This window comes from Parus major, chromosome 2 (assembly GCF_001522545.3).
Source record: "Parus major isolate Abel chromosome 2, Parus_major1.1, whole genome shotgun sequence".
In the NCBI taxonomy this organism is placed as follows: domain Eukaryota; kingdom Metazoa; phylum Chordata; class Aves; order Passeriformes; family Paridae; genus Parus; species Parus major.
Genome location: NC_031769.1, coordinates 143,209,492 through 143,223,403, shown reverse-complemented (window position 1 = coordinate 143,223,403; position 13,912 = coordinate 143,209,492). Strand labels below are relative to the sequence as shown.

At 42.1% G+C, this 13,912-nt stretch overlaps 1 protein-coding gene across 1 annotated transcript in view; it reads right to left on the bottom strand.

Annotated features, from left to right (window-relative positions):
- Positions 1-1,031: 1,031 nt before the first annotated feature.
- The window catches only part of CCN4 (cellular communication network factor 4), a 33,582-nt gene continuing 20,701 nt past the window's right edge, over positions 1,032-13,912 (bottom strand). The window contains exons 2-5 of the mRNA XM_015649472.3: positions 8,261-8,540; positions 4,373-4,630; positions 2,249-2,442; positions 1,032-1,411 (exon numbers count right to left, since the gene is read on the bottom strand). Of these exons, the coding sequence (XP_015504958.1) occupies positions 1,112-1,411; positions 2,249-2,442; positions 4,373-4,630; positions 8,261-8,540 (1,032 nt within the window). The 3' untranslated portion in view covers positions 1,032-1,111. The remainder of the gene's footprint in view (positions 1,412-2,248; positions 2,443-4,372; positions 4,631-8,260; positions 8,541-13,912) is intronic.

The window sequence follows — 13,912 nt, the reverse complement described above, 5'->3', positions numbered from 1 at the left end:
GAGATGAGTCCAAGGAGAGCAGGACTCAGAAGTTCTTGGACCCAACCTATTGCACTGAGAGACAGAAACACCACACAGAGATTTCAAGAGAAAAACTCTTCTCCCATGCCTTTCCCATGAAATTCTCCATGGAATATGATCTGACTGAGAATAAGAGAAGGGTGATTCTAGGACTGATCTCAGTGTGACAGATGCTAGACTTTAGCTGCAAAGGTCAGACCATCAAACAATGGTGTCTAACATTAAATATAAAACATAAATGTCAGTTTTCCAGCTTAGACAATAGCATTCAAGAAATGACAATAAGGATGTCTGAATCTCATGTCTAAGCTAATGACAGCCATACTTTTGCTGTCATACTAGTGTTATGTTCTTTCCTATGGGCAATTAAACTGCTGGCCTAGTAAATGACAGTGCCAATAGAACTGTCATTTAAGTCCTAGCACCAATGCATAAAGGAGCTTCTGTCTACTCTTAGTCGATGAAGATCTATTAGAGTTAAAAATCTTGTTTGTTCAAGGCCTCTTCAAGAACATTGTGGCAAAACAAAAAGATTTAGTATTGATGCCTTAAGTTGTAGCTTTCATATTTTCCAGATTCTGTACTGCATTAGTATATAGCTCTGAACTTCATATAAAGTGTTAGCAAGTTCTCTTCACAGTTTGGTTTGTCAAAACAATCCTTTTCCAGCCCGAGAACCAAGGACACCATTGCAGTTCCAGGCCCAAAAAGTATAAACAGTGAATTGAGGAGAGGAATCTGGAAGGATCGGACTTCATAACCTGAAGCTGTAATTGGACAATTAACTCCAAATATGGAAATGGACCAAAACTTATAAAAGTGTGAAAATGAGTGACCATTGTCCATCTTGGGTTCAGCCTCATCCAGACTCTTGTACTGCCCAAGGTGTATCCTTGGAAGGCCATTTTAATAAATACCTACTTTATTTCTTTTACACTGTCTAGCCTCTGTTCCAGGTAGCCTCTCAAGGCATCAGCATCCTAACTCGGGAAAAAAACAAATTACACATTGGCAGTGGATGAAGATTCTCCTTTTATTTTAAAACCTCTGTAAAATCAGAGCAAAGGGACAATTCCAGCATTCAGCCAATTTAATTAGCGATTTCAGAGTAATCATAGTAATGAGCCAAGTCAGCAAAGATGTCATTTGGGTTCCTGCAGTTCAGATTGCAAAAACACGCATTGATCCACAAAATTTTCCAGGAAAACTCAGTTCCATCTGGGCACTGAAACCTCACTTCAATAGTCTTGGACTTGTAGGGTGTGCAGCACCTGTTGTCTGTGCAGACACCACAGTATTTGGGCCTGTATGGACTTTTGCTCACACATCCAGAGATGGTGTAGTTCATGGGTTCATTCGCCCTGTAGACAGCCAAGCATTTCTTCCCAGGCTAAATCAGAGAAGAAAATAAAAACAAAGAGGTTAATAATCAGTGCTGATACCGGTAGAACACAAAACCCACCTTGCTCTTTACAACTACCTGAAAGGAGGATGTGGCAAGGAAGGGGAGATCGAGGGTACAGGGGCTCAGCCCCTTCTACCAGATAAACAGTTTAGGACAAAGAGAAATGGCCTCAAATTGTGCCATGAGAGGTTCAGGTTAGATATCAGGAAAAATTGCTTCACTGAAAGAGCAGTTAAGTATTTGAAAAAGCTACCCAGGGAAGTGATGGAGTCACCATCTCTGGAAGTATTCAAAAACCAAGTAGATGTGGCACTTTGCAGTGTGGTTTACCAAGCATGGTTGTATCAGTCAAAGGTTGGCCTTACTGATCTTGGACATCTTTTCAACATTAAGGAATCTATTAGTCTGTTATATTCCATTCTATGATTCCTGTGTTTAAAGGGATTTGTAGCTGACCTAGGTGGTGTGAAAGATTTTCATGTTTACAGATATGAACCCAAAAGCTGCAATAGGATACTTGTATAATAGATTTCATAGCCATGACCAGACGTGCAGCACTGCTTTTCTGCCAGCTGAGTCCAGGGCTGTCCGAGCCAGAATCGAGCACAGCAGGCTTGGCTTGGCTTTCCTTGCAAGGACCTTTTGGCTGGAGCTAAAACTCTCAGGGAAAGGTTTCCATACCAGCATGGACAGGACACATTTTGGAACCCTCTGCAGCACAGTAAGTCCATGTACAAGTGCAGCCTCATGAGGCCCAAATGCTGCCAAACAAAAGCTGACTCAGAGTCCAGCTAAAAGAATGTACAATGAAACAGTTCCCACCTTGATGTGCTGGGTTATATCCACCTCACAGGGCCTCATGTTGCACAGGCGGCTTTCCTTCAGGAGCCGGCACTGGTCGTTGTCGTTGGAAATCCTGGTGGAGATGCCCAGCCCACAGGTCTTTGAGCAGGGACTCCAGGGCGAGGTGTGCACAATGCAGTTCTTCTGCCAGGCTTCATCCTCTCCCTCGTACGCTGCGGACACAGATTAACCCCACATTATTCAGCCTGGGCAGCTTTACATATTAAACACCCTCTCCACAGCTCATTGCACATTCAGGCCACTAACCCAAATAATTAAACCACAGCGAAGTGGCTCAGCATTCCTGTGAACTCCCTCATCCCACCCCCTTTGTGCTGACCTACTTGTGTCAGACTCTCCATCGCTGCGAGTGCTCGGGGCCAGGGCTCATTCCTTTATTCCCCTTCACAGCCTCATACAAGGGGGTCCTTGTCTGGGACCCCCAGGTGCTGCCACAATATAAACAATTACAGAAGCCTGAGCCAGGGGGAGGAGAAAGGGGATGAGATCTGATCTCACCATGGAGGTTTATTTCTGAGCCCATTCAATTGGTTCCCTGTAGCAGAAAGTGGTCAACAGTCTCTGCTGGAAGGCAGAGGCCTTGGGAAGCAGCCACAGCCTTTCACTGGGAGGAAGAGCAGCTTCAATAGCTCTCAGAGAGAACAGCAGCCATTTGAAGAAAGGGTGGGCTCTGTTCTGAAAGCAGCCAACAACCTCAGTTATGGTTCTGTCCCAGCCTCAGCCAAAGACCCCACTGCTTTACAGCTCACAGCACAGTCCACAGGCAAAACTCTGATAGAAACTGCTGCATTGAGCTTGCTCAGTGTTATTATTATATTAACTATTCTATTTATTGTAATAAATGCTAGTCTGACTTCTATAAGACTTCTTCTTACAGGAGAAAAGTCAGGAAAGCAGAGCTGTGTTTTTTCCGTTTTGGGACACAGGCCATGTGGACGTAAGGCCAGTTTGGTAATAGATGTTTTGAATTTGAACACACCCTGGATTTCAGAGCTATCAGGGACAGAGAAGTGGGGTTAAACGTTGGTGGTTTTAACTCACAAATGAAGACCAAGGCTTTATTATGTGCAACAAAAGTACAGACCGAGGTTTGGGAAAAAACTCTTACCACCAAGGAGCCAAAATATTTGTTTACAACAATCCTATCTCTCCTTGAGCTCTGCTTTTGTGAGATGGTCTCACATTAGCCACATGGAGCTAATGGGGTTAACGTCACTACAGTGTGTCACAAGGCATTTTGACAATAAATTTAAGACATATGGCAAGTTGAGTCCATCTTAATCGTTTGGGATCATGTTTGAGGCAAATGATACCATCTCTGTGCAGTGGGCTACGGGATTGTTACTATAAATGTGAGTGTGAGGACAGAACATATAATGATGCCATCAGTTCAGAACTGATGAAAAGTTGTACTACCACAAAGACAACTTAGCCCAACTCACAGTGGAATTTCTACACAATAACTGCCTTCAAGATGTTGTGTAAGTTTGAAACTCCTAAGATATAGGGGCTTTAAAATTGTACTACAATAGCAATATAAACTGGACAGAAAGCCTCGGTCCCAAATTAAACTGAATCCATTCTCTTTCCCAGAGGGTCCAGACTGAGGGGAAAAAAAAAAAAAAGAAGAATTAAAAAGGACTTTGGACATCTTCAAAGTTCCAGCAGATGTGTCCTTGAAATGGGGCTTTGTCACACAGAATTCCAGGATGGTTGCACCAGCATGTTTGATGAATATCATATTCACAGAACTGTGGCATGGCTTGGGTTGGAAAGGACCTATAAAGATCATCTCAGTCAAACTCCCCTGCCATGGGCGGGGATAGCACCCACTAGATCAGGCTGTTCAGGGCCCCTCCAGCCTGGCCTTGAACACATCCAGGGATGGGGCATCCAGATCCATACTGCTGCCAAGGAGTTCCACTGGTGCTTGCCTGTCCTGTCCTTCAACATGAGCTGTGTGGGAGCCTCTGCCTCTCTCACAAAGGTCAGACACCTTCCAGGTCTGGCAGTACAAGCTGCTACTTTGCCTGTAGGCTCTGCCAGATGGCAAAGGAGAGACCTGCCTCATTCCCGCCATACCTGCGGAGGAGATGTGACGCGGAGATGTCTTCCTGATTTTCCTGGAGTCATCACAAACCCACTGCTCGCAGCACTTCCCTGCCATCTTAATCAGCTTTGGGTTTGGGCACCAGACAAGTGGAGGACGTGAGTTTATGCACATGGGAACACAGCCCACAGCCCCATTAATGCACGTGCAGTTGTATTTGCAGTTGGGCTGAAATGTCTCCCCATTCTTATACCTGACTCCATTGAGGACACATCCTACACCAACAATCTCTGAAAAGAAAGAGAAAGAGAGAAAAACACACAGAGCACCATTAAAATAATGCTGGCAACAAACAGCTCTGACGTGTTCCTTCACTAAGCTGATCTCTGGGCTGGCAGTGCTGCGGAGCGGCATGTTCACCCTGATGCTGAGCCAAGTGTAGTCACACCATCTAGGAAACTGTTTCCATTCTAAATCACAGCAAAAAAAAGAGAACCTTTTAATGCTTCAATGAAAAAATAAGTTAGAATATAAAACAAGTTTTGTTCACAAATTCTTACTTAATTAAAATTAAAACATTTCATAGCACGGTGGTAGGAATTACTCACAGGGGGAGAAATCAAAGTAATTAAAAAAGATATTTAGTGAAATTTTAGGTTTTCAGAGACATATGAGGGGACTTCATGGAGTTGCATATATGACACAGCTGTTCTCAACACTTGTGTATGTCTGAAGCAAAAGGGGAGGACAAACAAGGTAGCAAAAGGAGCACCTAAATTGCACTGGATTCCTGTTTAGGAAACTGGATCTTACCCAGTTTATCACAGAGCAGTTTTCTTGGAAAATGAAATACACGTTATAAAGACACAAAAATAAATATTTGATGCATAATATTTATATAAAATCACTTTAAAAAGTCAAGCCTTTTGATTGTCCATGAACAGGAATCATGGAGCAGCATTTTTTGTTTGTTTATTTCACGTTATAGACAGTTATTTGGAAGCAGTGGCTTCCAATGGAAAATTCAAACTTTATTGTTTGGTCACATGGAGGCACTGCACACGCACTGGTTGAATTGCTTATGTTTTGAGTCTGGTCAGAAATGGAGCTGCTTCAGGAAAACACAAATTGAAGTGCTAGATTAAAATTCTGCAATGGCTTCCTATTTTTGAACCAGCTGAATGAAAACATCAAGCACAAATCCCATCTTCTGCACAAAAATGAGAGCTGTTGGAATTTCAAGCACAGATCTAGATCTCCAGTCCATGCTCAGCTCCAATTTCTGTAATGCTTAAGCCTTTGTACTGAAAAAGGCAATCACTCAGTACTGGAGCTGGGCCTGAGAATTCAGAGAGACTTCTAGGTATGCACACAGATTATGACAATTGAAAAAAATGCTGTATCTTCTGGTGTTTTCCTACAAGCATATTCCTCCTGGATTATGTTACCTTAGTCTCCTGCAGATCTCATAAACCAAGAGGTTCTCCGTGGGAACATCCCCAAACACAGACAAAGGAGCTGTTGAACACCTTTATAAAGAACCTCCCTGAGTCTGCATTAAAATAAAGTGATTTGGAGGCACATTCCTATTCCCAGCCCCACATGCACAACACCTGCCTCACCCCCTGGGCCTGTGCTCAGCACCCTGCTGCCTCTGCTTTGCTGCAGAGAGCGGCAGTGACTCCCAGCAGGTTCCCATTTGATGTCTGTGGAGTTAGATCCTGGGGCACACCTCAGCATGGTAGTCCAAATACAGCCTGAATTTCCCCCAGTTTGACCCCACTTCCTGTCCCAACACATATTCCTAACTCTTTCAGGGTCTTCAGTTGCCATGATGATATTGTTTCTGTAGGCCTTTGCACTGTGGATTCTCTAGATCTAGCTGAAAACATCCATATGCAAAGCCAATTCCTCACAGCAGTCACTCCCCAGCACCCAGCACAGGACTCACAAAGCTGGTGGGCTCAGAGTGGGGTGATGCAGCCTTTATGTGGCCCAGGGTACAAAAAGAACACATCAGCAGACCCTGTCTTGTACCTCTACCTGGGTGCTGAAAACAAGGGAAAGGCCACAGGGTTCTCTGTCAGTCAGAGACAATCTGCCTTCTTCTTGTTCCCTTCAGCTGTGCACTCCATAATGTCCCTCACCAAATAACCATAAATGTCACATAACAGGGGGTGCATTGTCATGGTAGGAGGGAAGTGAAAGCACAGACTGGGAATCCCTGCAGACCTCCCTGGAAAAGCTGGGGGTCAGTCTTCCCTCAGCACAGTGCTGCTGTGATGTGTGGGAGGCCTGCAAAAACCAAAAGACATCCAACTAAGAAAACAATCATTTAAATAAATAAACAAATGCAAAGCAACATGAGGGCCTCTAAAGAGGCCAAGGAAGGCTGATAGCTCTGAGACAACATCCAGCCTGTTTTCCTCTCCCAGCACAGGGCCAGCTGTAGCGCTGTCATTCTTGACAATGTTTGCCTAACCTGCCCTTGCAGACCTCTCATGAATGTTCCACACACACTCCAGACAATGCATTTCAATGATCTCATATCCTCTTTTCTTAACCGTAATCTTTTCTAATCTTGAAAATCACTGTTTAAGCTTACAGCTCCTAGCATGTAACTTCTCTTGTTGTTATTTTGCCTGTATTCTACAAGAATCTGGTTAGACTGCACTTTTTGCATACTTGGTTTCTTTTTTCTTTTTTTATTTTTTTTTATTTTTTTTTTTGTGTCTGAGCCAGTGCAAAGACAAGGTCATTTCTTACTAGACTTCCCACCCTTCTACTGAGTAAGAGCAGTGCCTAGTACCACTTCTGCGAGAATCTGCCATCTTATTCTGAACTTCTTAACTCCTCAGACCGGTCCCTTGGGTAACCTCTGCTCATATTCTAAGTTTATTGAAGGTTGTGAGCTTTTTTCCTCTTCTGTGGATCAGTTGTGCTATCAGTCCATCTCACAGTCAGCGCTCCTCCAGATTTCCTTTTACCTTTACATTTTCTCTCAGATAATTTGTTTTTATGTTCCAGCCCAGAAGCCCTGCATTTAAATGGCTTTTTCTTCTTTATGAACCTACAGCCATGACCATATGTTCTAATAACATACTAAAAAGCAGCCTTTCAGATCAGCAATCTGTGTGGTTGTGCTCATGATCTTTTTTGCTTTTAATCATTCCCAGAGTAACGATTTTCAATAATTTCTGACTTTTATGAGAGCATCAGATTCCTCCTCATGTTCTGGAACTCAGAACAAGTTAATGCACTCTTAATACATAGAACACTAGCTAACTTCTTTTTGGACTTCTTCTTGAAACACATTCCAGCGTCATGGAACCAAGAAATTCTTCTGCCTCATGACAGTAATGTGACTTTAACCATTGTAAATTTAAGGTTTAAACCTCAGTTTGTAACGGACAAGTTCTCATAGGAGATGATTAATTCCTGACCATCTTGACAGGGATCAGACATCCTACAGACCATGTGCTGCCCTTCCAAGTTATTTGCTATAGGGAATTAGCCAAAAGGGTCCCCTTAATGTTATGGTTTTCATGTAGGGGCCCATACAGATTGTGTTTAAATCTGGCTGCCTGACCATGTTTCCTTCATCCCCAACCCACTACAGCACCTCTTCCTATTATAAGTAGTACAGAATAATCTATTTACACATATGGAGACGAAATTAAGTTCTGGCTGGCCTTTGCTCTTGGCTGCAGCCAAATCAAAGGGCAAGAATTCAGATGTCATTTCAGATCCAGCCAACTGCCCTGAGAACAAAGACAGCTACGAGGGAATGGAAGATGATGCACGGAGCAGCTGACGAGCGTGCAGCCAGGTATCTAAAATGAGATAAATCTCAACCCCTGCTCAGACTGACGGGAGCTGCCAGCGTATATCTTAGTCAAAAATATATGTACATCACTTACGTGCACATACTCCTATTTCGTACCTAGGTCTGTCTCCGCTGTAGTCACAGTACAGGCCCCTGTGGAAGTCACAGGTGTCAGCCTCCGTGCAGCTCTCTCCCCGCTGCCTGGCACACGTCTTGCAGCAGTCACAGCCGTCTGTCACCAGGCTGACGCCGGCCGCGCACCGCGGTGGGGACTTGGGGCACTGGCAGGGCCACTTGCAGTACTGAGTCCGTGTGTAGGTCTCTGTCGTGGCTGGGACAGTGCTGGTCATGGTGAGGGAGGTCTGGGCAGTGGCCTGCAAACAAAGAAACACAGCTTGGGGAGTGTTACAGAGAAATGGGGGCTGCAAACCCTGTGCTGCTTAGTCCTCAGTTAAAATCCCCTCAGGTCTAATGAGTGAAAAAACAATCTTCAAGAAACCGGCCTGCAAGTCAGTTCAAAATTTGATAATCAGATAAAAAACCTGATCAAGGTTAGTCAAGGTAGAAAAGAGATTTCATGTAACAGAGTGATGTGATTCCAGGTCACTGTTACTGAGATATTGGAGTTCTGGGACGCCACAGTTCATACCAAAACCCACAGAAGGTAGAGGCTCAGTGCTTTCTCAAAACCCTAGACAACAAGCTCTGGATGACATTTAACAGCATCAGCCACGCTTGTGGTGAAGGAAGAGTGAAAATCAGGCAAGTGACAAAGCAAAGGTTTCATTTTTCTAAGAGGATCACTGCACAGAAAACCTGTGCTATATATGGGGGTCAAGCAGGGCACAGTATCTCGGCCACAGAAACAAATGGAGTTATTCACATGGTGTCAACAGCAGAAGAAACACGGCACTACTTGGGCACACTTGGTCTAGAAACCCTTTATAGTTCTGCAAAAAACAAGTATGTAACCCTAAAAGCTTCAAACAACTCAGACTCTAGAAACTGCTAAGGCAATTCCATCCATTGCTGCCTTCCCTGTACTGTACTTTATATCCCCAGTGTTTTGTCCTCTTTGCAGTTTGAGATGTCTCAAACAAAAGGTTTTCCAAAAACTCTCCATGAAGTAAATGCCTCACCCAAGAGTTTGTGGGAACAGAATTAGGACCCCACAGCTGGTGAGCTATCTATCAGGATATCTCTGCAAAGACCCTTACCGTCTTTTACAGTTTCTTTGTTAGCAGGGTCAGATTTTATTATTCATCTTTATATTTTATTTTATTCATATTTTATTTTATTCATTTCTAAGCCTGCTACTGCTGCATCTGAAGGGTTATTTAAATATCTTAGTAACTGGTTATCCTATATTTAGAATACTAAATTGTGAACACATTGCTAATCACTGCCAAATAGACAATGTGTTTGCTCTGGGCATAATTCCCAATTCCATTAACGCCCCCTTTACAAACAGTTGGCATTAAAGTTGGTTTTAAAACACCTTTAAACTCCTGTTTAAACTAAAACATACCAATATAATTTACTCCCACTTTAAGGCTTCTTGATGCTGTCAAAGTTGTTAAAAGAGGAACATTCAGATCGATGAAAAGCCCTGGCCTTTTAATCTTAGGATTTTTCATTCCACTCACAATCATTTGAGTAGGTGCAATAATCTGCCACTTGACAAGAGAGGCCTCCTCGAGTGCAATAAACCTATTTACTTTGCTGCTGATCATTTTAAAAAGTGCTTAATAATCAGATCCAGATACACAGACGAAAGTCACACAGCTATTTAAAGAGCTCATTGCCACAGCCCAGCCCTGTAAGTAAATCCCTCTACTGTCCCTTGTTCCTATTGTCAGCATGAGCGAGCAAACAGCTTCTCCCTGTGCAGCTATGAAAGTGTCTGTGAGCCAGCACACGTAGCAAAGAGGAGCCCTCATACTCCTGTGGGCTTAGTTAATATGTGAAGGGCTGAGGCTAAATTCCTGTAAAGCACAGAATAGCTGGGAGATGTTTGGTGGCTTGTGATAGACAGGAGTTTTGAGTTATTCAACAGCCCTTCCTCTAGGCCTGACACCTGAGCTGGCCAGGGAGGCCTTTCCAGTGTCCTTACAGTGAGGAACTTTTGTGACTGGCTGAATTTTCCAGTGGTGTGGCTGAGTCCATTGGATGAACACAGTGTGGGCTACATGAGCATCTTCAGATAACCAGTGTGGACAGGCATCGAAGCACTATCACTCCTGGGTTTTACAAACAGGGAAGGCATAGAGTGATGGAGCTGGCATCATGTCCTAGGCTCCATCACCAGCTAAGCAAAACTCAGACTTTGGAAACTGTTGTCCACTGGAGTCTTTAAAAGTGCACAACCTGTACAACCTTGCAGGCTCTCCTCTCCCCTCCTAAGTCCCTCAGACTTTCACTATGGGAAAAAACATTCTGTAGATTAATAAAATTATTTGATTTCCCATTTCCAATCACTGGAATACTTAAGTCTCTTTGGAAAAGTCATTCAGCCCTACTACTTCAATGACCCAGAAAATTTTAGAAAATAGACCCTTCCATTTTAATGAATATGTTGGTTAAATCATCATGACTAATGCTTTCCACAAGTGCTATGAACAGGAAATTGCACTGTAAGAACATTCCCTAATGGCCATCCTTCACTAGAAAAAAACACCAAACAAACAAAAAATCTGCCCATGTAGTTTAAGGTTTCAGGAATCATGTATTTAGGGTCAATATAATGCATAGCAGGACAATGATTTTGTAAGAAATCTGAAACAAGAGCAAAGAGAAAATGAGCACCAGAAGTCACAGTAGTGGGGATTTGACAAGCTTACTTAAAAATGCCAGAAAGTTAAAAGAATATGTCTGTTAGGAAATTAATTTTCCCAAGTACTGGTAATTAACCTGTTTCATTTAATTGTTCTGGGATCTCAGAGTCTGCAGATTTGCTACCTTGGATGCCAAGGAGAAAATATTACACCAAAATTATTCATGAGTTCTAATTTTTCTGCTGTTGGAGAAACAAGCCTATTCTCATTAAAACAAGATGAAGGCTTTCTCACCCTGCTATGCCTGATAACTCTCTATTAAAGTCACTCCTGATTTATGCTTGGCAAGCTCCAAAATTACTTTATTTTTGCATTTGCAGAGCAGATTGCTAGCAACAATTTCCAGCTAATTTCTGTCTTCACGTTCAAGAGAAGAGAAGGAAAAAATAAAAAAAATTACTGTCTGCCATAACCACAAGCTCAGTATTTTTAATAGCCAGGAGTTTTACTACAAAGTTTCAAGATACAGAATGGATAGCAGCCTTTTAGAAGCACATTATTCCTACTGGAAACATATATTTTCCATCTGTTGAAAAATACTACAATTGTAAATATGTTTTAGTTTTGAAAACTGGAAGAACCAAGCTCTGGTGTTGAAATCAGTGTATATAGCCCAAACTACAAGCTAGGCAGATTTATTGCAGCACTTTTACATAATACATGAGAAGCCTCTACCTTTGCATTAGAGCAGCAAAATATCACAATATACTCCTTTACTTCCAGCTTTTACAGACACTTAAAAATACATTCATGTGTATTGATTTTATTGTTTCAGTGCTGCAAGATCTTACTCTTAAACCCTTTTTCTTTCAAGTATTTTTCTCTTCAGTTGGGTGAAGGTTGGGTGAAGCTACCCCTGTTTTTCCTTTCCAGTTTATTGACAGGAAATGTTCAGACAGGATGACTTTTAAATTGGATTCCTCTGGCTGCCAAGAGAGCTGGAGAAGTGGTTCCATAGTAGCAGAAACCTTAGTATTTTATCAGCTTCCACTGTTTTCTCCTTGGTGGTAATTTAGACTCAAAGGAAAACATTTTTATTTCAGTCAGAGATGCCCAAGCTGTGTCTCGCAGGATACATGTTGTTGGGTGGACTACATTTAATTTCTCACAGTAGAATACATTAAAGAAATATTTTTAACCTACATTTCTGATACTGCCCTTCTGAGCAAATGCCAGATGTTGTTGGTGGAGGGATAGGATGTGATCTGGATTATCCTGTTCTCTGTCTCTGACATATTCACAAGTGAAAATTATTAGTGAGGAAATTTTATTAAAACATTATCTGTACTACAAGGTCTGACAACGTCATCCTGTCTCTGTTTAGATGTAACTCCAGATTTGGAGTTTGACTGTTCTAAACAAGAGCACTGAAGTTAAAACCACAATTTTATTCAGACACTTTGGGATTCATCTCCTTGGAAAGGGCTGAGCATTTGTACATAAAGACATCTGCTTTCCCCTGGTTCCACCTGCTGGCTGAACTACTGAGACAGCACAAGCAGAAATGCCTGTAGAGTCAATTCCAGTTCCAGTAACCAACCTAAGTATTCCCATTATCCAAAATTATTTTAAAGGCATCCCAGGAGACTCATGCCCATTCCCAGTTTCTAACACTGACCCGATGTAGCACATTCCCAGGGGAACACAGCATCTGCAGCTCAAGAAATAAGTAAAAAAATGAAAAGACAAAATTGAATATATGGAATCTATTAAATAAAGCCACATACCCTTCCATCCCTCAGCTGTATTTCTGGGCAAGCACAGAGATTGCTTAGCTTCATCCCAGAACTGACAGAAGTTAAAAACTCATAATGCTTGTCAGAGAGATGGCAGTGTAAAACAGGACCTGGCTTACATCAGTGGGCTTAAGTCAGGCCCTTAGGGTAGAAGTTTGGTCTTGATTTTGTTCAGCTAAAACTTCTGTTCTGAATATTTCTGAATATTTGCATTATTATTATACCCAAAACAGATGGGTTAACAGAGAGACAGTTCTTACAGGGAGATCAGCAGTAATCACAGTACCATCAGGACTTCCTCACTGCTAAACTCTTGCAACAAATCCCTAAGTCCCCGTGAATGCTCATAAACTGTCACAAGCTAATGCTAGGGACAAGTAGCATCAGGACAGAGATATAAATCAGATTCTGCAGGACACGTAATTTAATGGTCAGAGTAAAATATGATTATGCAGGGGTCAGCTTCCCCATGCATAAGGTTCTAGATATCTTATTAAAATTGATCCCAGACATGAAATCTTCTGGACAAATTGTGAAATAACAGACTCTGAATCCAGAAAAGATAGTTTTAAAGATATCAGGTGCCAGCTGGACTTATTCTTGCTGTGCATGGTAGGTTGAGCAGAAAGGAACATTCTGCATGAAGCAAAACATTCAATAGCCTAAGAAAATAAAATATCCCCAGTGAGCAACCATTATATGTCTGTGGATCCATGAATGATGAGCAATAAGCTTCCCATAACTTTATTTTGGGAAATGTATCTGTGGGAAGAATGTGGACAGATGTTTGGAATAGTCTTTTCTAACTCAGTTTAGACAATTACAGAGTAAAGATTACATACATTCATCTCTTTGCCAAAAAAATGCTTATACTGGCAAACTCAGTGTGACCTCCCATTTTCTTCATATTTTTCCATGGAGTATTCAGAGGGAAAACTTCTCTGTTGGAAAGCAACCTGATGTTTTATAACTGTTGCCCCAGTAGAAGCACTTATTTAGAACAGGAGGACCTAAAAGTGTTTGGGCATCATTAACAAATTGACACTGTCACCACTGACTCCACAAATAGAGATATTAAACAGCACAATTTCTGTGCCTTATGAGTATTTTAACATCTTGTGCTACAATGAGCTCATCCCATGAAACAAGCTTGAACTGGAGTCTGAAAAATAACAG